The 23,360-nt window shown below is 42.3% G+C and overlaps 2 protein-coding genes and 3 pseudogenes across 2 annotated transcripts; 2 read left to right on the top strand and 3 right to left on the bottom strand.

Moving 5' to 3' along the window:
- Positions 1-8,034: 8,034 nt before the first annotated feature.
- On the bottom strand, positions 8,035-9,361 carry LOC123141521 (ribosomal protein S2, mitochondrial-like; annotated as a pseudogene).
- Positions 9,362-11,825: 2,464 nt separating this feature from the next.
- Positions 11,826-12,533, top strand: LOC123141520 (NADH dehydrogenase [ubiquinone] iron-sulfur protein 3-like). Its single transcript, XM_044560637.1, has one exon. It carries the CDS (start codon positions 11,907-11,909, stop codon positions 12,477-12,479), a length of 573 nt encoding a protein of 190 aa, XP_044416572.1. The 5' UTR covers positions 11,826-11,906; the 3' UTR covers positions 12,480-12,533.
- A 3,460-nt stretch (positions 12,534-15,993) lies between these two features.
- On the bottom strand, positions 15,994-16,571 carry LOC123142597 (probable cytochrome c biosynthesis protein; annotated as a pseudogene).
- A 261-nt stretch (positions 16,572-16,832) lies between these two features.
- Positions 16,833-19,327, top strand: LOC123142596 (uncharacterized; annotated as a pseudogene).
- A 395-nt stretch (positions 19,328-19,722) lies between these two features.
- On the bottom strand, positions 19,723-21,994 carry LOC123144774 (ATP synthase subunit alpha, chloroplastic). Its single transcript, XM_044564012.1, has 2 exons — positions 21,503-21,994; positions 19,723-20,439 (listed from the first exon to the last, which is right to left on the bottom strand). Exons 1-2 carry the CDS (start codon positions 21,677-21,679, stop codon positions 19,906-19,908), a joined length of 711 nt encoding a protein of 236 aa, XP_044419947.1. The 5' UTR covers positions 21,680-21,994; the 3' UTR covers positions 19,723-19,905.
- Between the last annotated feature and the right edge of the window lie 1,366 nt (positions 21,995-23,360).

Here is a 23,360-nt window from a genome sequence, read left to right as displayed (position 1 = left end):
TATTATGTGCTAAAATGTGTTAGAGTTGATGATGATGATGATGATAAGGAGTTGTGATTATGACTAGTGACCAACTTGTTATATGATGTCTCATTGACGAACAATGTTTGGTGGTGATGACTAGTGGTAATGAATATGCTATTTAAACAGACTAGTTCATGATTAGTTGTTATTGTATAAAAGATATATCTGTTTAAACATGTAGAGCGCCGAAATGTGAAAAAACATAAATTTTAGCAGTGCCGCGGGCCAAAATATTACCACCAGTGCTCATTTACCAGTAGCGCTTTCCAGAGGCGCGCTACTAGTATCTGAACATACCAGTAGCGCTGGCCTAAACAAGCGCTACTGCTACAAAATAGATGTAGCACCGTAGCAGTAGCGCGGGCGCCCGCGCTACTGGTAGCTCAAAAACCAGCGCTACTGGTATGGTTTTCCCTAGTAGTGGACCCCCACGATCGCAGGTAATGATGGCTTTTCTGCATGTACGAGGGACTCGTCAAGTCGGGCAGTTGCCGAGGCAGTGTGGGGAAGCGGAGACGCCCACGTCCCGTCAGTCGCCACACGTCAATCAAGGCCGCAGGCGGTTGGGGCCCGTGGCACTCCGCACTTGCCCCTTGGCTTCGCCTTGAGGCCAAGTACGAGCGCGCCTTGGGCCTGGGGGCTACTGTCGGCGTTCTGGGAACGGGGGTCCCCAGACTTGCCTGCCTGCGGCCCACGGCGTGACTCCACCAGCGGCCATGTATGGCCCATCTTCACCAGCAAACACTCAATACCCTCGCGAGGGGCCAAACCTCGCGAGGCGGACAACACAAGACCTCGTCAGGGGCGGCCTCACTAGGCTGGCTCGCGAGGAGTGGAGAGATCAAGGCGAGGGGCACCTCATGACGTTCCCGTGATGTGAGCTGTGACGACCAAGGTCAGGCGGGCGCCAGCGGGCGCAGAGTACTCGTTTTCTCTTTGGTTCTAAAGGAGCAGGCGCAAGCGAGGAGTCCCGAGGCATCAGGCAAAGGTTTCCATATCGGTGCAACAAGACCAAGACCAGCAGGACGGAGGTCATCGCGAAGCCCACGACGGCGTCACCACCAGAGCCTTTGGCAGGCGAACACCACCTTTTGTCAGGATAGCTTGTACTAGCTGTCCCCCTTCAAATTGGCCGTTGTGGGATCCCTTCTCGCCTAACATTTGGGAAGAGGACCCGGGCCTCTATAAATAGGACTAGCCACCACCATAGTGGGGGGGGGGATAGATGAGGGATAGATAAAAGAGAGATCATTCGGACCATCCTCACACACACAAGCTCACCGAGCTCAAGAACACCTCTCCTCAGGAGGTAGCTCTTCCCTTGTACTTGTTCATCCAAGCCTGCTGGCAATCCACCACACCACACTAGAGTAGGGTATTACACCACATTGGTGGCCCGAACCAATATAAACTCTCGTGTCTCTTGTTCCTTGGGTTCGGCGAGCTGAGCTTTGAGATTGTCGTGAGAGCGTGAGCTAGGGGGAGAGAGATCTTCGTGCGCACCCCAGAGTTCGAATCTCAAGGGTTTTGCCAGAACGCGTAATCCGACAATTAGGAGGCACGTCAATAGAAGCAAGACCGATAATTTCATCTTTACTAGGAAATTCTTTATCATGGGGTTGTCTACGAAATTTAGCAAAATAAAAATCATGAGACATATCCCCTAAACCAACAGTAACAATGTCCTTTTCGCAGTCTATCTTAGCATTAACAGTATTGAAGAAGGGTCTACAAAATATAATGGGACAAAAGTCATCTTGTGGGGAACCAAGAACGAGAAAATCAGTAGGATATTTAACTTTCCCACACAAGATTTCAACATCTCTAACAATTCCAATTGTTGAAATAGTTTTTCTATTGGCAAGCTTAATTGTAACATCAATATCTTCTATCTCAGCAGGTGCAATATCATGCATAATTTCTTCGTATAAAGAATGAGGTATTGCACTTTTTAACATAAACAACAGGCATGCCAACAACAAGTCTATGTTTACCTTTAGTATCGGGTCTAGCAATTCTAGCAGCTTCATTACAGAAGTAAATAACATGCCCATCAATATTGTCGACCAAGAGATCTTTAACCATTGCAATACTAGGTTCAACTTTAATTTGCTCGGGGGGTGTAGGTGTTCTAGCATTACTCTTACGAACCACAGTTGAAGCTTTAGCATGATCCTTTATTCTAACAAGGAAGGGTGGTTTCTCAATATAAGCGGTAGGAACAATTGGATCAAAATTATAAGTGATAGTCTTTTCTTCAACTTTAATAGGTTCAACTACTTTTACTTCAATGGGAGGATCATATTTAAACCACTTCTCCTTAGGGAGATCAACATGAGTAGCAAATGATTCACAGAAAGAAGCTACTATCTCAGAGTCAAGTCCATATTTAGTGCTAAATTCATGAAAAGCATCCGTATCCATAAAAGATTTAACACAATCAAACTTAGGTGTTATACCTGACTCCTTACATTCCTCGAGTTCCCAATCTTCAGAGTTGAGTTTAATTCTTTCCAGTAAATCCCATTTGAATTAAATAGTCTTCATCATAAAAGAACCAGTCCAAGAAGTATCGAGCATGGAGCGATTATTGAGAGAAAGCCGAGCATAAAAATTTGAATAATAATTTCTCTTGAGAGCTCATGATTGGGGCATGAATATAACATTGACTTAAGCCTCCCCCAAGCTTGAGCGATACTTTCTCCTTCGCGAGGCCAAAAATTATATATATAATTATGATCACGATGAACCAGATGCATAGGATAAAACTTCCGATGAAATTCCAATTTCAATCGGTTGTAATTCCATTATCCAATATCATAACATAGCCTAAACCATGTCAATGCCTTTCCCTTCAAAGATAAAGGGAAGACCTTCATCTTGATAACATCTTTGGGCATACCTGCAAGCTTAAATAATCCACAAACTTCATCCACATAGATTAGGTGCATATTGGGATGTAATGTTCCATTTCCTGTAAAAGGATTAGCTAGCAGTTTCTCTATCATACCCAAAGGAATTTCAAAGTAAACATTTTCAGTAGGTTCAGTAGGTTGAGGAGCAACTCTTTGTTCTACTAGTCAGGGTGAAGATACCCCGAACAAGCCCCTCAAAGGATTATTTTCCATAGTAACAAGTGACAGTAAATTTCAGCACACTATATAAATTTTTGCTTACAAAATTCAACCTACCAGAGGCGCATCACTCCCTGGAAACAGCGTCAGAAAAGAGTCTTGATGACCCACAATTATAGGGGATCTTTCGTAGTCCTTTAGATAATTAAGAGTGTCGAACCTAACGAGGAGCAGAAGGAAATGATAAGCGGTTTTCAGTAAGGTATTCTTTGCAAGCACTAAAATTATCAGTAACAGATATTTTTATGATAAGGTGATTCGTAACGGGTAACAAGTGACAAAAGTAAACAAGGTGCAACAAGGTGGCCCAATCCTTTTTGTAGCAAAGGACAAGCCTGGAAAAACTCTTATATAAAGGGAAGCGCTCCCGAGGACATATGGGAATTATCGTCAAGCTAGTTTTCATCATGCTCATATGATTCGCGTTCGTTACTTTGATAATTTGATATGTGGGTGGACCGGTGCTTGGGTACTGCCCTTCCTTTGACAAGCATCCCACTTATGATTAACCCCCCTTGCAAGCATCCGCAACTATGAAAGAAGAATTAAGGTAAACCTAACAATAGCATGAAACATATGGATCCAAATCAGCCCCTTACGAAGCAACACATAAACTAGGGTTTACAACAGAATTAATATGACATGGTTCTGGAATATTCTTAAGAAGCATATAGCATTTCCTATTGATTTGTCCCCTGGACTAGACCTATGTCAATAAATTAGGATCTTCAATGCATAAACTAGGGTTTACAACAGAATTGTTGATTAGATCTGAAAGCTACTACAACAGTTTCTTAGTGAATAGGGGACAAGTATCTTGGCAAGAGTGAATTAAAGAGATTGTAGAGAGGTTTGAGGTAAGAAATGCGGTTGGTGTAGTTGATGAGTTTAATCACTTGAGGCAAAGAGGAAGCCTAGAAGAGTACAAGTCACACACAATTGGCAGAATTGAGGGCTGCCATGTTGAGGTGCAATCCCTATTACGATGACAACCTTTTTCGACAAAGTTTTCTTGGGGGTAAGGGTATTGTAAATAGAGATAGATGTTTCGTCCGGCTCTGAGAAACAATTCGGCAACCCCGCTCTTCCCTTTGCCTCTTCCACATCTATTTTGGAAACTTGATTCGGTTGAGTTTGAAGCAAGGATCTAATCAGATAACGCTTTGTTCTCTAATGAATGGAGGTGGAATAATTTATTGAGATAGAGAAAGCTACATCTCGACTTTATTTAAACGAAAGAAAAAGGTTAGTCCTGCTCCTAGACTTCCGATTCCAAGTAGTAGTAACGGAAAGGAACAGGTTTAGGAGAACTTTTTTTATGTCTTTCTTATAGCGATCGCTGAAAGTCAGTCAATGCCCTGGCTTCAATGAATGAAGACCGATGGGCTACGAAGTGGAGATGATGTCGTCGTGTCATTGCTCGTGATGTCTTCACCAGGATTTGACTTACCAACGTGAAAGGTACCGTGCCAGTGGTTCTATCATTTAGATAGAGAGTGATCTTTCCTTCTTGTCGAAGAAAGATATGGCGTTGGGAAGGGAAAGGGAGTAGAAATGTTTTCGTAGCCTTGGGGCGAAGGGCTGAGATTTCCGTGATCCAGTTCTTTGAGCATACATAGGTTGAGGATGGAACTCCTATAGCAATCGATGTGGAAAAAGGCAACAACCGAGAATACAAAGCAGCAAAAGCGAGTGAGATCTTGACTTTCCATTATCATACAACATAGAAGTATTTAATCAAATCAGAAAGAGCCCTGGGATTTGACCAAAACGGCATAATTGAAAGCTCTCGTCTCAGTCGCTCGCCTAAGAAAAGGTACCGGGTTGCTCCGTGATGACGAATAAGCAACCCAGCCCAATCCTAGCTTTCATAGAAAAAGGTGAATTTACTCGAATATTCGTTCAATGACTCAATATTTAGTAATCAAATCATGCGTTTGTTAGATCTTTTAGTCAGAAATAAAACGAGAATAAAGAGAGAGTCCTCACCTCAATATCGACAACAATGACCTGGGAAGTGAAGTAAAGTAAAAGCAAAGTAGAGCCCGGTTGATGTCAAACGTTTTCAAATCTTACCCACCATATCCATTCATGCATGTTACTACATGAAAAGTAAATAATAAAGCAATGATAGTTTTTATCAGAGCCACTTTACAACCAGTTTAGCAACTTCTTCATGCCCCTACGAACGAAATATTTGGAGTTTGACAACTGGTTGACGCCGGTTGACACTCGAATGAATATATCGCCGGTAGATACTTGCTTTTCTAATGAGGTAGACACTTTTGCATGTTAAGGTTTCCACTTCAAAGCATCCAGATTTACACTTCAATTTCTCGTTGTTGACACGGTTTACACTTGACTTCATTCAAACTGACACTTATGTATCTATCTAGGCGGGCGGGCACTTAACCAAACTCAGGTTGACACAAACTATACAAAAGTCTTAATTAGGGTGTTTTTTTTCCGATCAACCCGAAACTCCGAACAGAACCGACCCTGACTAGACCTTTTCCCAAGCAACTCCGAATACTGGAAAATCTGAATGAAATTCGATAAGAGAAATCAGAGCATGTTTCTAAATTTGTGATAACTACTTATTTATGAGTGAGAAATGCTTCATGCGAGCACCCTTGGCGGCCTGCTTTTGAGACAGGGAGGCCATGCTCGTATCTATGCTTTTCATCATTGGTCTGGTCTACTCGTACCCCACCCCACAAGGTACATCTTTGACTACCGTGCTTCTTATCTTGACGCTATACATTCAGTTCAGTCAGTCCCAGAGACTTATCCTTCAGAAAAAGGTAATCCACCCATATTGGACTTTTCTTCACCTGGCCTCGCGGATTCAATACCGAATTCTCTTCGCATACCGGCCTGCTAATTCCGGTATTAGCTGTTCTCAATGACTGGTGGATGCCTCTTTTCTACCTTAGAAATCCTTTTTTATGTACCTTCTCCCTCTCTACACCTTTTTTCCGCCTCGCCGCCCAGAAAGACCTATAGAAGAAGGAAGAATTCAATCCGTATACTCCAAGCGCCGTAACTATCACACTTTCCAAGCAACCCTCCAATGAAGAAAGTGCAATTGAAACAATCAAGAATGGAAAAATAATTAGACTCCCTCGTCAATTGTTTGGATTGGAATTAGGCTCCTCTACTCTAGTCGTCCTCTTCTATTTCGGGCAGTAGCTCAGCCCATTCCGGGCCTTCCTTTACTGAATCTATTAGTAGTTGCACTTTTCGACATATGCCTTTATTTAGGCATTGGTTGTAGGCACCCCCTTCTCTTCAAGGAATTTCTGCGCCCGGTTCCTGATCAAGTGTTGGAAAAACCGGAATATGATGCTTTCTACTTCAGCAGTAGGGTTGGCCTGAAGCCAGCCCATAGAATAGATACGGGCGTGTTCTACACAGGAGTTCTTGTGGAACATGTTCCAATCAAACCTCTTTCCCTTCGTCTCCGGTTTTCAATACGAACAAGTGTCATCCTCTTCTCCCATCGTTTGGATGGAATACCCACGTGGAGCTGACCTTCACTTTTCAGAGACAGGGGCAAGCCGATAATTTGTAGCCTCCCTGGTTGTTTTCTGGAAATTTCAGTAGAAGTGAAGCCCTGTAGGAGCTCCCTAAGGACTCTAGCTAAGACCATTTTGAGACCCTGGGTGACTCGCGTGGACTTATCCCCTCTCGGTAAGCCGAAGACCATATCGTCTGCGTAGCGTGCGTAATAGAAGACTACGGCCCCATCCTCTCGGACCATTACCCTTTCAACCTTGGCATCCAATATATGGAGATAGCAGTGAATGAGGACAGGTTCAATCGGGCTTCCGAGCGGTATTCCTCGCTTCTGGCACGTGTAACTCTTACCTTTTCTATCTACGTGTGGTTTTCATGAAAACCTATTTTATCAACCTATGGACTCCTTTCAATGACAGAGTCTTTGGAGCAAATTGGTTCAGGATTCTAAGGTTAGAAAAGAGTTACCACTCAAGGGAGGAACAGGATATGTGGAAGGCTATCATGGTGGCTCAAGACTGACCGGTATACCTGGACCAGTCTATATTGAGCCATATTCATCAATTCGTCAGGCAATTTGGCCTCACACAATATATCCATGTTCCACCAGACGCTTAATCAACCCTGGAACACAAGAGAACCCTTCTTATCGAAGAGAATTGCGTATTAAACAGATGAGAGAAATAGCCCTAAATATGTGCATCGAGTAAGTCATTACCTTCTATTCGATCTCCAGTATCGCTCATCAAGTACTTGATCAGATTCCTCTTTTTCTTGCAATTGCAAAGTGGTGTAAAAAATTTGTATTTCGGTCACCATGTCGTAGCCAATTGGCTCTGCCCCGCTGGAGCCATGCTATTTCTTCTTGTTCAAACAGGTTCTCGAGCAGCAGTCAAATTGACTTCCGCTGCTTGGGCGTAATGCCCGCCCCTGGTGTGGTGGAAAAAGCCTCGTTTTCTATTCCTTTTAAAGCCGCTGATGCGAGCTACCGAACAAACAAGATTAGTACAAAAAGCCACAACTAGCACTAGCTTTCGTGATTGCTTCTTTCTACCTTTCTCACTCCGCTAATTGCTCCTTCTCCAAAATATCACTACGGACAAGATGAGCTAATAGAAAAAGTTAGGGCAACAGATGATAGCGACTCGCCAGACTCGAACTGGCATAGGCGGATCGGATCAAACGAAATTAGCCTTTCTTCCATCAACAGGAATCGCTTTGATTTCACAGTTCAAGAGGATGGTGGGGGCAACCTCTCTACATCTGCGGGCCGGTAGGCCAGCCAAATAACTTTTCAAATGAAGAACTGATTACTCCACATGTATGAACTTATCATTCCCCGCCCTTGCCCATTATTTCTTTTTGTATCACGCTAGGACATTGCCTCTTTTTTTGAGGAAAAATATGGAAGTAGAATCTCCTCTCTTTTAGAGGCGTCTTCCAAATCCAATTTAAGATCAATGAGGTCTTTCAGAGAGCCACTGCTCTTTCCATTAAATTCTAGGATCTCTTCGATCCTATGCGCAAAAGCAAGGTGTGAGCCCGCGACCCCTTGATCGCTCTCAGAGTCAATCGGCCCAAACCGGGTTATGAGCTCAACGAAAAAAATTATTTTTAGAAATTGCCTGCAAAACCGCCTTGCGAGCGTTAGCGTTAGCGCCATCTCCCGATGGATATTTTTTGCGCATCTCCAATAGCGCCTTGGCCCTATTTTCTTCTTCGTCTTTGGGGAAGAAGAAGAGGTGGAGTAGCATGCGGATCTCATCCCTCCTGCGGACTTCCCCGTACTCAAAGTGACTCTAAGAGACTGCGCTTCTCTACTAATCGCATTCTGTTCAAGAATCACTGTTTTCATGATCGAATGACGAAATAGATATACGAACTGTATAGGATCATTCGCTGGGATGGGATAAGTGATTCTTTTATAGGATTCCCATGGGATCGTAGAATCAACTAAGGATGGAATAGGTATTTGTGATCGATCAGCTTCCAGTATGACCGAAGACTTTCTATCTGCATTCAGAATAACCACACAATCAGGTTGTTGGTTCAACCCAAAATTGATCTTCTTCTTTCTTGAACGGAATTTTTTTTATTTGCAAAAGAATTGGTCAAAAACGCCCCGATCTTCCATTGAGAATCATTGAAACAATGAGAATTCACATTTCTTAAATAGCTCGCCATTTCTTCCGTTATCTCATAAATAAATAAATGATTGGTCTTTGAAAAAAAGGAACGACCTTTTTGACGACTGGGAGATCCTATAAAATGAAGAGCGTTTAGTAAACAAATCAGTGTCTTGTCTGAATCGAGAATAGCAATTCCATTTCTTGAAACACGGATATAGACTTTGAAATGGTGATCAGCTACCCGACGGCCGAGATGTGCATTCGTACAAACTAATTTAGTACAGACTATCGAAAGCATTGTCATTTTGCGATTTGAGTTCCGGAGATACAGGTGGTAAGTTATGGGTAATGCGGGGGAACTTTAAGACGAGATAGAATACCTAATATGGGAGTGGTTTAAGTGAGAGAATAGCTCGGTTACCAAACCAACTGAGCTATTTGCCATGTTTTTGACAAATGACCTAACTTTGATGTGATGTGCCCGGCTAGCCCGGATCATTCTTAGAGCAGTCGAGGTTACCGGAATTACGGCCTTCCATACAAGAACTGGCACTATTGTAACTCGCTATGGGCCTCCTGCCTTCTCGAAAGAAACTGGCTTTTGAAGAAATTACTCTATTTTACGCATTTAGTTGAATTGGATTCAAAGAGCTCTATCGAGCAAGGAAGGAGTATACTATACTGTAGCTGGATAAGCTAGATACCAAAACTTTGATAAAGATTGAGGCAACCCATTTGAGGAAGAACCGGACGGACCCCTGTGGAGATGGCATAAACAATCCTTTGACGAACTTTCTGGTTAACATAGAATCTATGAGTTTTTTCTTCTAATTACTACTACTAACATTATTCAATCTGGTATCCAAGAATTTATTAAGCTCATCCCGCAAGCACATGTACACATCTTGGATTTTACCGTCTTAAGATGGAAGAAGATTCGTTCTCCTACCCATTTCTAAGTTAAGCAAGAGATAACTCATAATTTGATATGCACTCGCACTCGCATCTTGGGTCACTGGAACCTGATGATAATTACTCACTCCTTCATCCTGAGAAAGGATCTTGGCTATGAAAAAAATGGATCACTAGCTTGCGCAGCAAATTGAATGAAACTTTCGTCCAAAGTAAACATTTCAGTCTGGTGTTCGTTATACCATTTAAGGGCATCATCTAAGTTCGAGAACTTTGGATACTTAAAGGCTGCAGCACATGCTAAGTATTGACTGAGATTCTTTTTTTCCGACAGGTGGTTTTGTGCTTGAGGTTGAGGATGATCGGCAGAAAAGAGTAATAAACTTTTTGACAAATCACGCTCATGAAAATGCAATACACCTGAACGGTAGATTCTACGACGGAAGTCCATGAATGCTGGCAAATAGAATTGATAACCTTCGTATGCTGACGCAAGTCTTATTACAAAATCTTCATAACTAGCCTGCTGCACCTGTTTTAATAATTTATTTAACAGTATGTTATAGCTACAAGCATTCTTAATACCTTTGACGTTATTGAAGTAGCACTCCCTCAATATGTCTGAGGCTTCTGTCGGATTCACACGAGCCAGAGCACTTGGTAAAAGAAGCCCACACTCAACTAAACATTGATGATTCTTTTCCAGAAATCTCAAGAGCCTTTTGTTTATTTCAAACGCTTGAGGCTGAAGCCCATTCAAAATATCACACATCTGCTTGTATTCTTTTTTATGTAACTTTATATAGAAGTGGTTTAAGTCATGGGAAGTGAATAGCCGAAAGTGATTCTAGATATCCCCCGTGGGTTTGCATAAGTAACCTCCTATCAGATCCGATAATGTATCAGGATCAGACCCCCTCTCTGCTGGTTGCCAATCCAAGGGTTTGCAAAGCATCGGAAGATTGAGTTTGATAGGGAGCAGATTTATGTTCAAATTGCACATAACATAACAAGAATTCTCTATATACCCTTGACCTTTCTTAAGAACCAGCACTGGATCTTCTTTTGTTACTCCCCTATCTGTTGATATATGTAGAACATTTCTTTCAATCATGAATTGGAGCAAGTATTTGCCGATATCATAATGACACTGAATTTTTTCCTTTTCTCTTTTTTGCTGGAACCTTTGGGCCGAACAACATCCTTAACTGATTCTACCTTACTAGTGAGTACTGCTTCCACCTTACCACTACCTGGTGCTTTGTATTGTAGAAACCTTGCTTGTTCTCGTACAGTTGAATTAAGTTGATCTATAAATCTAGCATCCTTAACTGTGGATGATTCCTGAAGAGTGTTGAATACCAAGCCTAGTACATGAATCATGATAGCCTCAAGCGTATAGATACCAAACATCTTAAGCATAGGTAAGCTACTTGGTAGGCAACCCTTTAGATATTGCTTAGCGTTAGGCTGATCTTTATTAATCAAGAACTTTACTATGTTAGGAGTTACTTTAAATAGATTATCCTCATCGAACTTCATTGTGCAATTTGCAATTTGATTCTGTAAATCTATTAATTCAGTATCGGAAAACACACCATTTTGATTCTTCTTTTCATTAATCAACAACTTTCTAACATAATATCCAACAACATTAGAAGTCTTTTTCGTTTTGTCAATATCCAACAACTTAGCGTAGTAATCGTTCCAGAACTCCTTAATAATACGTGCATTTTGCAAAGATTTCTCATTCTCAATGCTATCATCATATGTCTCGGAACAATAAAATAGAACCTGCATACTTTTATTTGTTACCCTTACTAAACCGCAGTAAGGATACGAATACGACTGAAATAAACTACTAGAATCTAAATATAAGGAAAGGATCAGAATAAGTACTAATGCTCTGTATAATACTTCTCCCCGAGCGATGGTTTAGCGGATTCGGAATTGTAACCAAGCATCCTGGGTTCTATAGCCGATTCAACACTAGAGCATGTAGCCGATCCTGGATACATAACTATATAAAGTGTGCAGTTTTGGATCTTTATTGGTAGCCAGTCTTCCACTTCTGCCTGTCCACTCCCATGCCTTTCTTGGTCGGACCAACCTAACCGGCGATTTCTGACAAGTCTTTCTGCTTAGAGCAAGAAGCGGAACCAAAATAAAGCTTTCTTTATTTTCATTTATGGATAACCAATCCATTTTCCAATATAGTTGGGAGATTTTACCCAAGAAATGGGTACATAAAATGAAAAGATCGGAACATGGGAATAGATCTTATACCAATACTGACTACCCATTTCCATTGTTGTGCTTTCTAAAATGGCATACCTATACAAGGGTTCAAGTTTCGATCGATATTTGCGGAGTGGATCATCCCTCTCGAAAACGAAGATTTGAAGTTGTCCATAATTTACTGAGTACTCGGTATAACTCACGCATTCGTGTACAAACAAGTGCAGATGAAGTAACACGAATATCTCCGGTAGTCAGTCTATTTCCATCAGCCGGCCGGTGGGAGCGAGAAGTATGGGATATGTCTGGTGTTTCTTCCATCAATCATCTGGATTTACGCCATATATCAACAGATTATGGTTTCGAGGGTCATCCATTACGAAAAGACTTTCCTCTGAGTGGATATGTGGAAGTACACTATGATGATCCAGAGAAACGTGTGGTTTCTGAACCCATTGAGATGACCCAAGAATTTCGCTATTTCGATTTTGCTAGTCCTTGGGAACAGCGTAGCGACGGATAATTCCGAATCTACATAGGTCTAGTCCAGGGGACAAATCAATAGGAAATGCTATTTGCTTCTTAAGAATATTCCACCACCGACAGATCGAGTAAACAATACCTTCTATTTTAGGGCTATACCTGTAATTTATTGTGTTTTTGATATTATCCATCAAACCCATTACTGACAACCATGGTACACTAGTTTATGTAATCAATAACCTATGTATACCCTTTATTATTTAAGAATATTCGCAGAGAATATCCACAGCTGGGTTACACCAACTAGTTTGTGACTATGCTAATTTATTGGTTCTATCGAGCATATCTTTAATGATTTCAAACTAAAGCATACCTAATGCCTGCCCTGGATATGAAAAGGGATTTGAGCCAGAAGAAGATGAGGATCTATCACCAGATGAGGAAATGGAAACAACTAAGTATTAGTTAGGTTTAGGTTCAGGAAATGGAAATGGTAACAGCGGCCCAAAAATGGTAAGGTTTTCTTTTCAAAGAAAAAGGAACGCAAAAGTTTTGCGAAATCCTTATCTTTCGGCTTTTTAAAGAAGATAGGCCATTACAAAAACAAGGTATAACAGTCGACTTTCCTATCAGGATTTTACAACCTGAATACCAAGGGACCACTATTACAAGAGAGCACAATAAGTAAATGCCGACGCCATCTTTGACTTTTTGGATGGTCGGCGAAGCCATAAACTCGATAACCAGCACCGCGGAGTCAAGCAATTCAACTAAATAGAATCCTAAAACAATCTTATTGCACACACAGGACCCACAACAATGAAATTCACACAAGCGGCAATCATCCGAGCAGAGAATGGAGAAGGGAAATATACATGAAATTGTTTTTTTTTCCGAATGAGAAAGCCTTTGGAAAACTCCTTGCAAATCTGTTTTTGCCGGGCACAATAGACATATCTGCTCAGTCACAACATAAGGAACCCCCAATGTTCCTCAAAGCCTACCCGGCCTGACAGGTTTAGTTGAATGATCTGATCCCGAAGCAAGCTTTCTACTTAAATTGCTATGACTGGCCAACTAATGATAGGACTACCTATCTTGATGCTTTGAATCTGTATTCAGAGCTTTTTTCCAACTACTGGGACTACTAATTTCAAGTACAAAGCTCTCCTATGAATATGCTACTGCTCTTACTTTCTACCGGAATCCGAGCATTGAAGCAAGCTCTTTATCGCACCATAACCGAGTCTCTCCTTGCAGCTCTGACCAATCCACCCGTCATTGCAAATAACTGCTCCTTACTCTTTGATTGTATGTCCATTTTTGCTTGAGATCTGGCTCACCGGATCTGGTACATGAAAAAGCCATTCCTTTTCGCTTTCCTTCAACCACTCAGTATACTTTTTTACTGGAAGAGTCAAGCGAAAGCAATTAGTTTAGAAGGAAGAGGAAGACCTAGGGGGCTTACGTCCTCATTTCACTCTTTTTGCTCCTGCGAGACATGACTCAACTACTTTTTACAATTGACAGGGTAGCCCGGAGGTCAGATGAAGGGTCTTCCCCATAAAGATAGATTAGTACTTGGAAGGTTCAGATGAAGGAAGGGCTGAAACAAGGCAAAAACTATTCAATGGGGTAAATAAATATGAGCAATCCGTGAGAATAGCAAACCCCTATCTCTTAAAAAGAAGAAGATAGATAGGTCCACAAGTTGAGATTGAGAAGTTCTAACTAATCAAGTAGGAGTTTACCCACGAGAGTCAGAGGCTGCATCATCAAAGGGGTATAGAAATAATTCAGAAGCACTATGGCCTGAAGCGAAGGGCAGGAACGAACGGAATCAATGTGTTCCAATTTATCTGGAGTAAGGACAGCAGCTGAGAAGGGACAAAAAATAGCGTAGACAAAAGGTAGGACCAGATCATGCGAAGAGTTCTTCGCCCTATTGATTAGGAATCTTGATCAGAAACCACCAGGCCATGTCTCCCGATAAAAGATGATCCCCACAATGGATGTCAGGCCTTGGCTTTATAAATTCTGATTGGATCCGCACTAGAGGATAAGAATACAGATAGGCTGACTAAGAAGATCTTCAAATTGTCTTTACCTGAAAAGATGAGTTATTCAAAGGAATACCTGAAGAATAGAATAGAATAGAATAAACACATGGCACAGCTGGGTGCTAGAATAGTAGTTGATAGAAGTTCTAGCCACTTAAAAAAAAGAACCACTGCTTAACTTAATTAGATCGTAGAAGATAAGCAAGCGGGTTCGAGCAGTTAGTCCTATTTGAAGGCAAGAAGTTCGGGTAGTAAGGGCTAGGTTTATATAGGGGCTATATTTTTGATAAACATATGGTCTTGCTCATTTCTCATCAAGGAATGGAGATTGGGTTGGTGTTTGGAAGGGGGATTCAGTAAACTGACCTTGGCCAGCAAGCAGAAAAAGGACTGACGTCTTGGGGCGCGCTAGCGCGCGTACTCTTCTTCCGCGAGACTCCATCCAAATCCACCACTTACTTGTTGGTTGGTGTTCCATTCTATTATCTTAGACTATGCTGCCTTCTTCAATTCCATTCTTCGTCTCCCTAGTCGAAGTCTTCTTCCTGGCCCAACCCAACATGCATTTTAGAGTGTCGTGCAAGGGCGATAGGCGCTCCGCCAGTCACGCATGATCGCCAGAGCCTTTCTTGGCTATGTAAATATAGGGCCGGAATAAGTGCAAGATCCTCAACAAAATGGATTAAGGTGGGCTTCGGATTTTTCATAATTTTTTTCTATCTTTTCATCAAGTTCTTGTTTGATCTGCCGCTATTATCACAATATCCCTCCTTTTAGGGTTAATGCTATCAATGGTGAATCGATCATTCGCTATCCTTTTTTTAGAAGAGCTTTTTTGAATGGAAGAAAAGTAATGAAAACGGCGATGGCTACTGAATAACCTCCTTTGAATTTTTTTATAATAAACCCTTTGACCTTTTTGTTCGTTCGCCAAATCTTCTTCAGTTCTATCCAAACTCGGTTTTGTCTGAATCTTTGTGGAAGAAGAAGCGGTTCGCCAGCCGCTACATCCAGGGATCCCACAAAATCATTAAACCTGGCGGCTGCTCGCTCTTTGATCAGTGATTCACCGGCCACTAGATCGATGAAGAATCTCTCAAAAATCCGCTTTTTGATCAGTGATTCACCAGCCACTACATTCTTGGATCCCACCTTATGCTCAAACCTGGTGGCTCGCTTGATTGGCAGTCCTGTAAGCTCATCTTGCATACAAATTTTGGGGGTACCAGGGCCTGCATCCACCAAGAACATTTCTTCCCTTAAGCGTAAGCGTAAAACTGAAGATTGTGAGGCGTTTCCACTACATAATAAGAAACTAGAATTAGATCTTGGAAATGATCGACTCCAATAGATGCTCATCATAAGCTTTTTTTCTCCTATTCCTATTGATCAGAAGTATCCAGCAGCGCCACGCCAGAGTGACTTCCGAAGCGCTACGGACGGGAGAAATCCGGCAGCCAGTTGCTGGCTCTGAATAACCAGCCCAGCAAGAAGCTAAATTCTTCCATGACATAACATAATGGGGCGGGGTTGTGCGCGAGCCGAGTGACGTAGGTGCACAAGAGTACTTCGCGCCACAACCATCTCTTTTTTATAGGTTCTATGGACCGATGCCTCCTGCTTCATCTGGTAAAAAAGAGTCATAGATATGCCTGTAATTAGAAGGAAGAACCGCCATAAAAATCTTCCTCGTGTATCGTCTATAGCGGAACTATGAACGGGAGCTAGCAATCCGGACCGTATTGAAAAGGTTCCTAAGACACAGCATGGAAGAGTCAAAATATTCAGAAGCGAGGTCCAAAAATGAAGAAGGGGTAGAATTACTGAATGAATACGAGCTGTGGCTAATACCCGAGGCATAAAAGACGCATTTTTTATGAGATCCCGAAACCACCAGCCACCCCGACCTAATTCATGATGAGCCCACCAACTTCCTGGCGAGATGCCTACGGTTAAAAACAACCAACATGTCAACATCCAAATTCGAATTGGTTCCTGGTCCTGGTCAGAGACCACCGTGTTCGCGCCGGCGGTCCAACAAAGAGGCGAAGTAGTGGTGTCTTTCTTTCCATCACGAACGACACGCTTCGCCTGCTCCCTCCCCGTGTCCATTAGCGCTCCTGTCCAGAGCGAAGAGAAGGCGAAAAAGCGCCGCCGAAGCAGCATGAGTAGGCTTCTATTGCTACGCAACAATAGAGCAGGCGCGCCGCCCACAAAATGTTTGAATGATCGGGTAAAGAGCGAGCTTCTTATATGGGATCCGACGTATCCAGCAGAGCGAAGCAGCGTTCCATTCTTTTCGGCGGCATCCTTCCGCATTGGCGGTGAGTGGAGTGCCACAATCCCATTCATCATTTTTGATCTACATAACCCAAAGCCCATAGCACTGGCGACATCTCCGGCATAAATGCAAGGAGGATGTATAGCTGATATAGGATCTTGTGGAACTGGATTTCATTCTGCAAGCGGTTCGGTACGAACGAAGAAATTTCGAACAAAAGGATCGGAACTCACTGATAGGTAAGGAGAGAAAAACAAAGCAATGCCAAGAGCTCCGTCAATCCGCTGTTCATCGATAGACGAAGCTCTCTCTTTTTCATCTCGTGCAAGATGTAACAAAAGATTAGTCCTTTTTCCTTCTCGCGAACCACGGGAGCGCCCAGCGCCCAGAAGAGCAAAGCTCATTTTCAAAACAGGGTCAAGCGGCGCATTAAAAAGGGCTGGCCTGTTAAAAGGACGCTTACTTTGCGAACGAAGTTCAGAATCAACAAGGGTTCTCCGAACGAAGGGAGTGTACAACTGGGGCGCACCCCAACTTTTTTGTTGGAGAGATAGAATGGAGTTCTTCACGAAGTTCGAGACAAAGGAAAAAATCAAAGTTTCTCCATAGGCTCTTCGTTTTGAGACATTATGGCTTTGGGGTCGACCCCGGTAACAAAAAAGGAATCCATAAAAACTTGGGATCCAACACCATGATAAAATACTACCCTCATGATTAGACCATGTCCCTGAGATTTGATAAAAAAAGGTGCATTAGCGGTTAATACGTTGTAATTAGATAAGTTATTTGGAATATGACGGAACGAAAGACCAAGGAAAGGAAGAAGAATGCACCAAAATGCAAGTGCTGCACCAAACGCTGGTGGTTGTTTCTTGTCGTAAGTGAATGCAACGAAAAGACCCGAAAATAACGAATAATGAGAAAATTCATTTATAGACATTTCGTGCTCATTTCCAAATTTATGCTTAGCTATTCCCATCATCCGGTAACCACAGGATGATCCCAATCTCCTTTTAGTAATAGATCTTTCTGTTTGATATGTCTCAGTCTCAGCGGCAAGGAAGAGAAAATGCATCGAGTCGTTTATCAAGAAAGTGGACGAGCATGGCGGTCCCTATATCTCTGATTGGTGTACCACTTTTTTTTCAAGTCGGCTTAAGAGGATCAAAAGAGAAAGTCACTCTCCTTATTCTTGGCTAGTGGAATGGAAGCAAGACTCTTTCCTATACACTTTGCCGAGGGGAGAGAACTAAAAGATAACTCAAGCTAGACAGAAAGGTGCAAAAGTCCACAGTTTCTTAAGGATCCTGTAAGCAAGTAGGTTAAGATTGTCATTTAGCTTCAATTTCTTCAGTCTCACAAGCGGGTCCGCATGCAACAAAAGAAATTGTATTTTCCTACTACTCCGACCTTGCCCTGAAAGGATAAGGAAATTGGATAAGAGCGAGAGCTAGACTGACTGTTGGTCCAATGCTAGTGGAGGATTCAGACTCAGGACCCCCTGTGGCGGCTACTCATAAGAAGATGAAGGATTGAAAGAGGACTAATCACCCCTCTGATTTGTGATCTTTTAATAGAAATAAAAAGCCTTCTCTCAGACTTAAAGGTAAATGAAAGCGGGATTTTTTTTCTCTCCTCTAAGCTAGCAGCAAGTCAAGTAATCTGAGAATGTTGCCCCCAATCCGTAGCTGAGGACGAACTCAACTCATAAGCTTTTTTTGAACCAAGCACCTGTTGTAGAAATGAAAAACCACCCACTAGCAGAGGCTGGAACAACCCATAGAAGTGTAGGGGCTGCTTCAACCAGGCGTACCCGTATTCATTGATTTACCTCCTCTAGGGAGTATTGAACGTGACAAATAGGTTATAGTTACACTCCTTAACTCCCTATTCGCGAGATATAAAAGCTAGCTAGTAAGAAGACTTTCCCTTCTTTTCTGGGAGGGTGAGAACTTGAAAGACTGACAGAGAAAAGGAAGAAAAGCGGCTAATGCTATCTAAACGATTATTTCAAAGTTTACCAAATTCGATCGTTCACGAGACAGGGGACTCTTTTAAATAAGACAGTGTATGGCTGCGAATAAGTCTATTCGGCAAGTCATAGAGAAGGACTGGATATAAGCTATTCCCCGGTTCTTCATTGGATCCTTTTAGTTTAATATTACTTTTTGGAAGCAATCTCATAATAATATGTATTAGGGACAACATTTAGGATAGCAAAAGCATTTTTGGAGCAAGAGGGATTACCTTCCAAATTCTTTTGTGATACCCTCTGTGTCTCCTTCTCCTGGATGATCAGCCCAGTGTCCTGAATCCTTGAGCTCTTCCTCATGGCTTTGACTGGTGAATTACATTTCATCTTATTTGCTGCTCTCTTAGTCCTTGGATATGATGTCTTCTGCCACTCTCCTTGGTGGCTATTCTCCACCATCTCAGTCCCCTCTGAGGTCAGCTGAATCTGATCAGTGGCTGTCTCTGCCTAATCCACCAAGTGTGTACAAGACAAGATCTTTGTCTGTCACAGGTTCTCCTGCTGCTGCAAGTTGATCAGACTGGAATTTGATCTTGCGCAGATAATCTTGAGCAGTCTGGGATCCTTTCTTGATCATTTGGATCTGAATACGTAGCTCAATTATTTGAGCATTTGTCATACAGCCAAGACTTCCGTTTTTTTCTTCAGGTTTTCTCCCTTTTCTATGAAGGTTTGCTGCTCCGCCTGCACCAGTGAATTATTCTATTCTTCTCCTTTGGTTCAGTCTATGGGGAAATCAGAATTCACCATTGAATCATGTGGATCAGCTCCCTTACATAATAATATTTCACTGTATCAGCTACGAGGGGAAAATCTGAAAGACAGAGGATAGAGAGTGAGAGAAAGAGTGTGAGACTTGCGCCGCTCTCCATTTTGAGGGGATTTCGACGATTCTGGGGTGATTGAACTATTTTTACCTGTTCAATTTCTAACGAATCAAGATATCCTCTTGTTCCGGTATAAATAGTAGCTATCTGCTCTTCCACTGGGAGAGGATTTGCCTGGGATTGTTTAAGCAATTCCCTTAATCGTCGACCCCTTGCCAATTGATTCTGACTTGTTTTATCGAGAGCAGAGGCGAATAATAGGCTTGTCACTCTGCGAATTGAGCTAGTTCCAATCTAGATTTGCCAGCTACTTGTTTCATGGCTTTAATTTGAGCCGCGGATCCTACTCTGGAAACAGAAATACCCACATTAATAGCGGGTCGAATTCTGGCATGGAATAGATCCGCAGATAAGAATATTTGTCCATCTGTAATGGAGATTACATTAGTAGGAATATAGGCGGAAACGTCTCCAGATTGAGTCTCAACTATTGGTAAAGCGGTCATACTTCCTTCGCCTAAAAGAGAATTTAATTTAGCGGCTCTTTCTAAAAGGCGTGAATGCAAATAAAAAACATCCCCTGGATAAGCCTCACGGCCGGGAGGTCTTCTTAATAGAAGGGACATTTGGCGATAAGCTTGTGCCTGTTTGGAGAGATCATCATAAATTATTAAAGTATGCCGTTCGCGGTACATAAAATACTCAGCCAGGGCTGCTCCCGTATAAGGAGCGAGGTATTGTAATGTAGCAGGTGAATCCGCCATTTCAGCTACTACAATAGTGTATTCCATGGCCCCCTCCTCATGGAAAGTAGTTACTACTTGAGCTAGTTCCAATTTTGATTTGCCAGCTACTTGTTTCATGGCTTTAATTTGAGCCGCGGATCCTACTCTGGAAACAGAAATACCCACATTAATAGCGGGTCGAATTCCGGCATTGAATAGATCCGCAGATAAGAATATTTGTCCATCTGTAATGGAGATTACATTAGTAGGAATATAGGCGGAAACGTCTCCAGATTGAGTCTCAACTATTGGTAAAGCGGTCATACTTCCTTCGCCTAAAAGAGAATTTAATTTAGCGGCTCTTTCTAAAAGGCGTGAATGCAAATAAAAAACATCCCCTGGATAAGCCTCACGGCCGGGAGGTCTTCTTAATAGAAGGGACATTTGGCGATAAGCTTGTTCCGGTATAAATAGTAGCTATCTGCTCTTCCACTGGGAGAGGATTTGCCTGGGATTGTTTAAGCAATTCCCTTAATCGTCGACCCCTTGCCAATTGATTCTGACTTGTTTTATCGAGAGCAGAGGCGAATTGTGCAAAGGCTTGTAACTCTGCGAATTGAGCTAGTTCCAATTTTGATTTGCCAGCTACTTGTTTCATGGCTTTAATTTGAGCCGCGGATCCTACTCTGGAAACAGAAATACCCACATTAATAGCGGGTCGAATTCCGGCATTGAATAGATCCGCAGATAAGAATATTTGTCCATCTGTAATGGAGATTACATTAGTAGGAATATAGGCGGAAACGTCTCCAGATTGAGTCTCAACTATTGGTAAAGCGGTCATACTTCCTTCGCCTAAAAGAGAATTTAATTTAGCGGCTCTTTCTAAAAGGCGTGAATGCAAATAAAAAACATCCCCTCGATAAGCCTCACGGCCGGGAGGTCTTCTTAATAGAAGGGACATTTGGCGATAAGCTTGTGCCTGTTTGGAGAGATCATCATAAATTATTAAAGTATGCCGTTCGCGGTACATAAAATACTCAGCCAGGGCTGCTCCCGTATAAGGAGCGAGGTATTGTAATGTAGCAGGTGAATCCGCCATTTCAGCTACTACAATAGTGTATTCCATGGCCCCCTCCTCATGGAAAGTAGTTACTACTTGAGCTACGGAGGATGCTCTTTGACCGATAGCTACATAAACACATATTACACCTTGCCCTTTTTGATTGAGAATTGTATCTGTGGCTACTGCTGTTTTGCCAGTCTGTCTGTCCCCAATAATGAACTCTCGCTGACCGCGCCCTATAGGGATCATCGAATCGATAGCAATAAGCCCTGTTTGAAGAGGTTCGTATACGGAACGCCTGGAAATTCTACTTGGAGCAGGAGATTCAATTAAGCGAGATTCGGAAGCTACAATTTCGCCTCTCCCATCAATAGGTTTAGCCAGAGCATTTATAACACGACCCAAGTTATATACGCTCACGGGTATCTGAGCAATTCTTCCTGTTGCTTTTACAAAACTTCCCTCTTGATGCTAAACCATAGCTCTAACTGAGTCAAATTCCACAATTTCTAAGAACGATATGCTTTTTTTTCATTTTCCACTTTGAAAGCTTCTCTCAATCCCTCCCTAGTCCTTACTTTCCTGGGCACAGGCTTACCTCGTTGACCACCCACATTCATTCATTGTTCGTTCTGTTGTGGAATCGAACCACAGAGCTAGCGCAATTGGGATTTAGAGTCCCATGCGTGAAACTAAAGAGGATTTTCAGTCCTCTGGTCTACCAGCCAGAACCTAGAAGGACACTTCACACCCGATTTGACACAGCTAGATTGGAAACACTGCTTGTCAAGAGCACAGACCCCAGTATAGAATACTTTTTTGAGTATGTTGGTAAGGTCCGATCAACCGCTTCTGTGCTTGCACTTCTGCGTAACTAGGGGTGCAAGTCCAGTACAGCGTACTTTCATAATTGAATAAAAAGCGTCGATACATGAAAAATCTCTATATACGATATTTATGACACAGAATGTTGTTCTTTCAACATGATTCCTCAATAATTTTTTCATTGTAACTGACTCTCCGTTCTCTCCGTTCCACTTGGTTCCGCATTGGATTTTGGAAACTTTTCTTTAGAAAGTGGTGTCACGACCGTGGAGATCAAATGGATGGTTCAGGAAAGTCTAGTGAAGTAGCACGGTCTAATCATATAGATGACCATAGTGGTATGGTTCCATAGAAAACTACTGGAGGCCATTACTGCCACCGAAATGGTTTCCATGCTCCGCTGGATGATTTGACGATATCGCAGTATCAAGCTAGAACGGTTTCAATTTGTAGGACGGGAAAGAAACCTCATCCTTTGGTGCACACTAACCGATGAAGCTCAACCCTCTCTCGAACTAAGCTATTTCCGCTTTTTTGAACAAAAAGTTCGAGTAGTTCAATGAAAAACGGTCAAGCTTTCTTCCATCCTTCCTAGCTCCTCGAGCTTGCACCCGCTCGACGCCTTTTTCACTGTTTGTTCTGAGGTGGATTCGAACCACTCTCTCCGTTTGGATTTCGAGTCCAAAAGGCCCGGCGAAAGAGGATTTTCAGTCCTATGCCCGCTGCCAGCCAGAACGAGATTTTTCCACTTCACACCCACACAATCGGGATTTGATGAAATAGCTACGTTTTTTTCTTATTTGATTCGGATACTGTCAATCTACTGTCCATCTTTCTCTTTATTTTTCTCCTTTCTTTCTCCTCAACCTATCTCCATTTGATGGACTTACGAAAGAATAATATCTAATCTCCCCATCGCGGTTAGGATCCCATGAACCAGGAGCGCCAGCACCGGTTCCTCGATCTTCCTACTGGAGGCATGGTCATGGCTTTCATTCATTCATTTCATTCTTTGTTCTGTTGTGGAATCGAACCATTGAAAGGATTTAGAGTCCTTTTACCAACCAGTCAGAACCAATATTTCTCTGTTATATTCTGTTTTTTC

Source organism: Triticum aestivum, chromosome 6D (genome assembly GCF_018294505.1).
Source record: "Triticum aestivum cultivar Chinese Spring chromosome 6D, IWGSC CS RefSeq v2.1, whole genome shotgun sequence".
Taxonomy (NCBI): Eukaryota; Viridiplantae; Streptophyta; class Magnoliopsida; order Poales; family Poaceae; genus Triticum; species Triticum aestivum.
Note: the sequence above shows the minus strand (reverse complement) of the source record. Positions and strands in the feature narration are given on the sequence as shown.

What these genes read in the sequence shown, in the direction of transcription:
- LOC123141520 (XM_044560637.1), top strand. Translation starts at nt 11,907, where the DNA reads ATGGATAACCAATCCATTTTCCAATATAGTTGGGAGATTTTACCCAAG.
- LOC123144774 (XM_044564012.1), bottom strand. Translation starts at nt 21,679, where the DNA reads ATGATCCCTATAGGGCGCGGTCAGCGAGAGTTCATTATTGGGGACAGA. An exon ending in TAGTAACTACTTTCCATGAG is followed by an intron (nt 20,440 to 21,502) that starts GAGGGGGCCATG and finishes ACTTTCCATGAG; the next exon opens with GAGGGGGCCATGGAATACAC.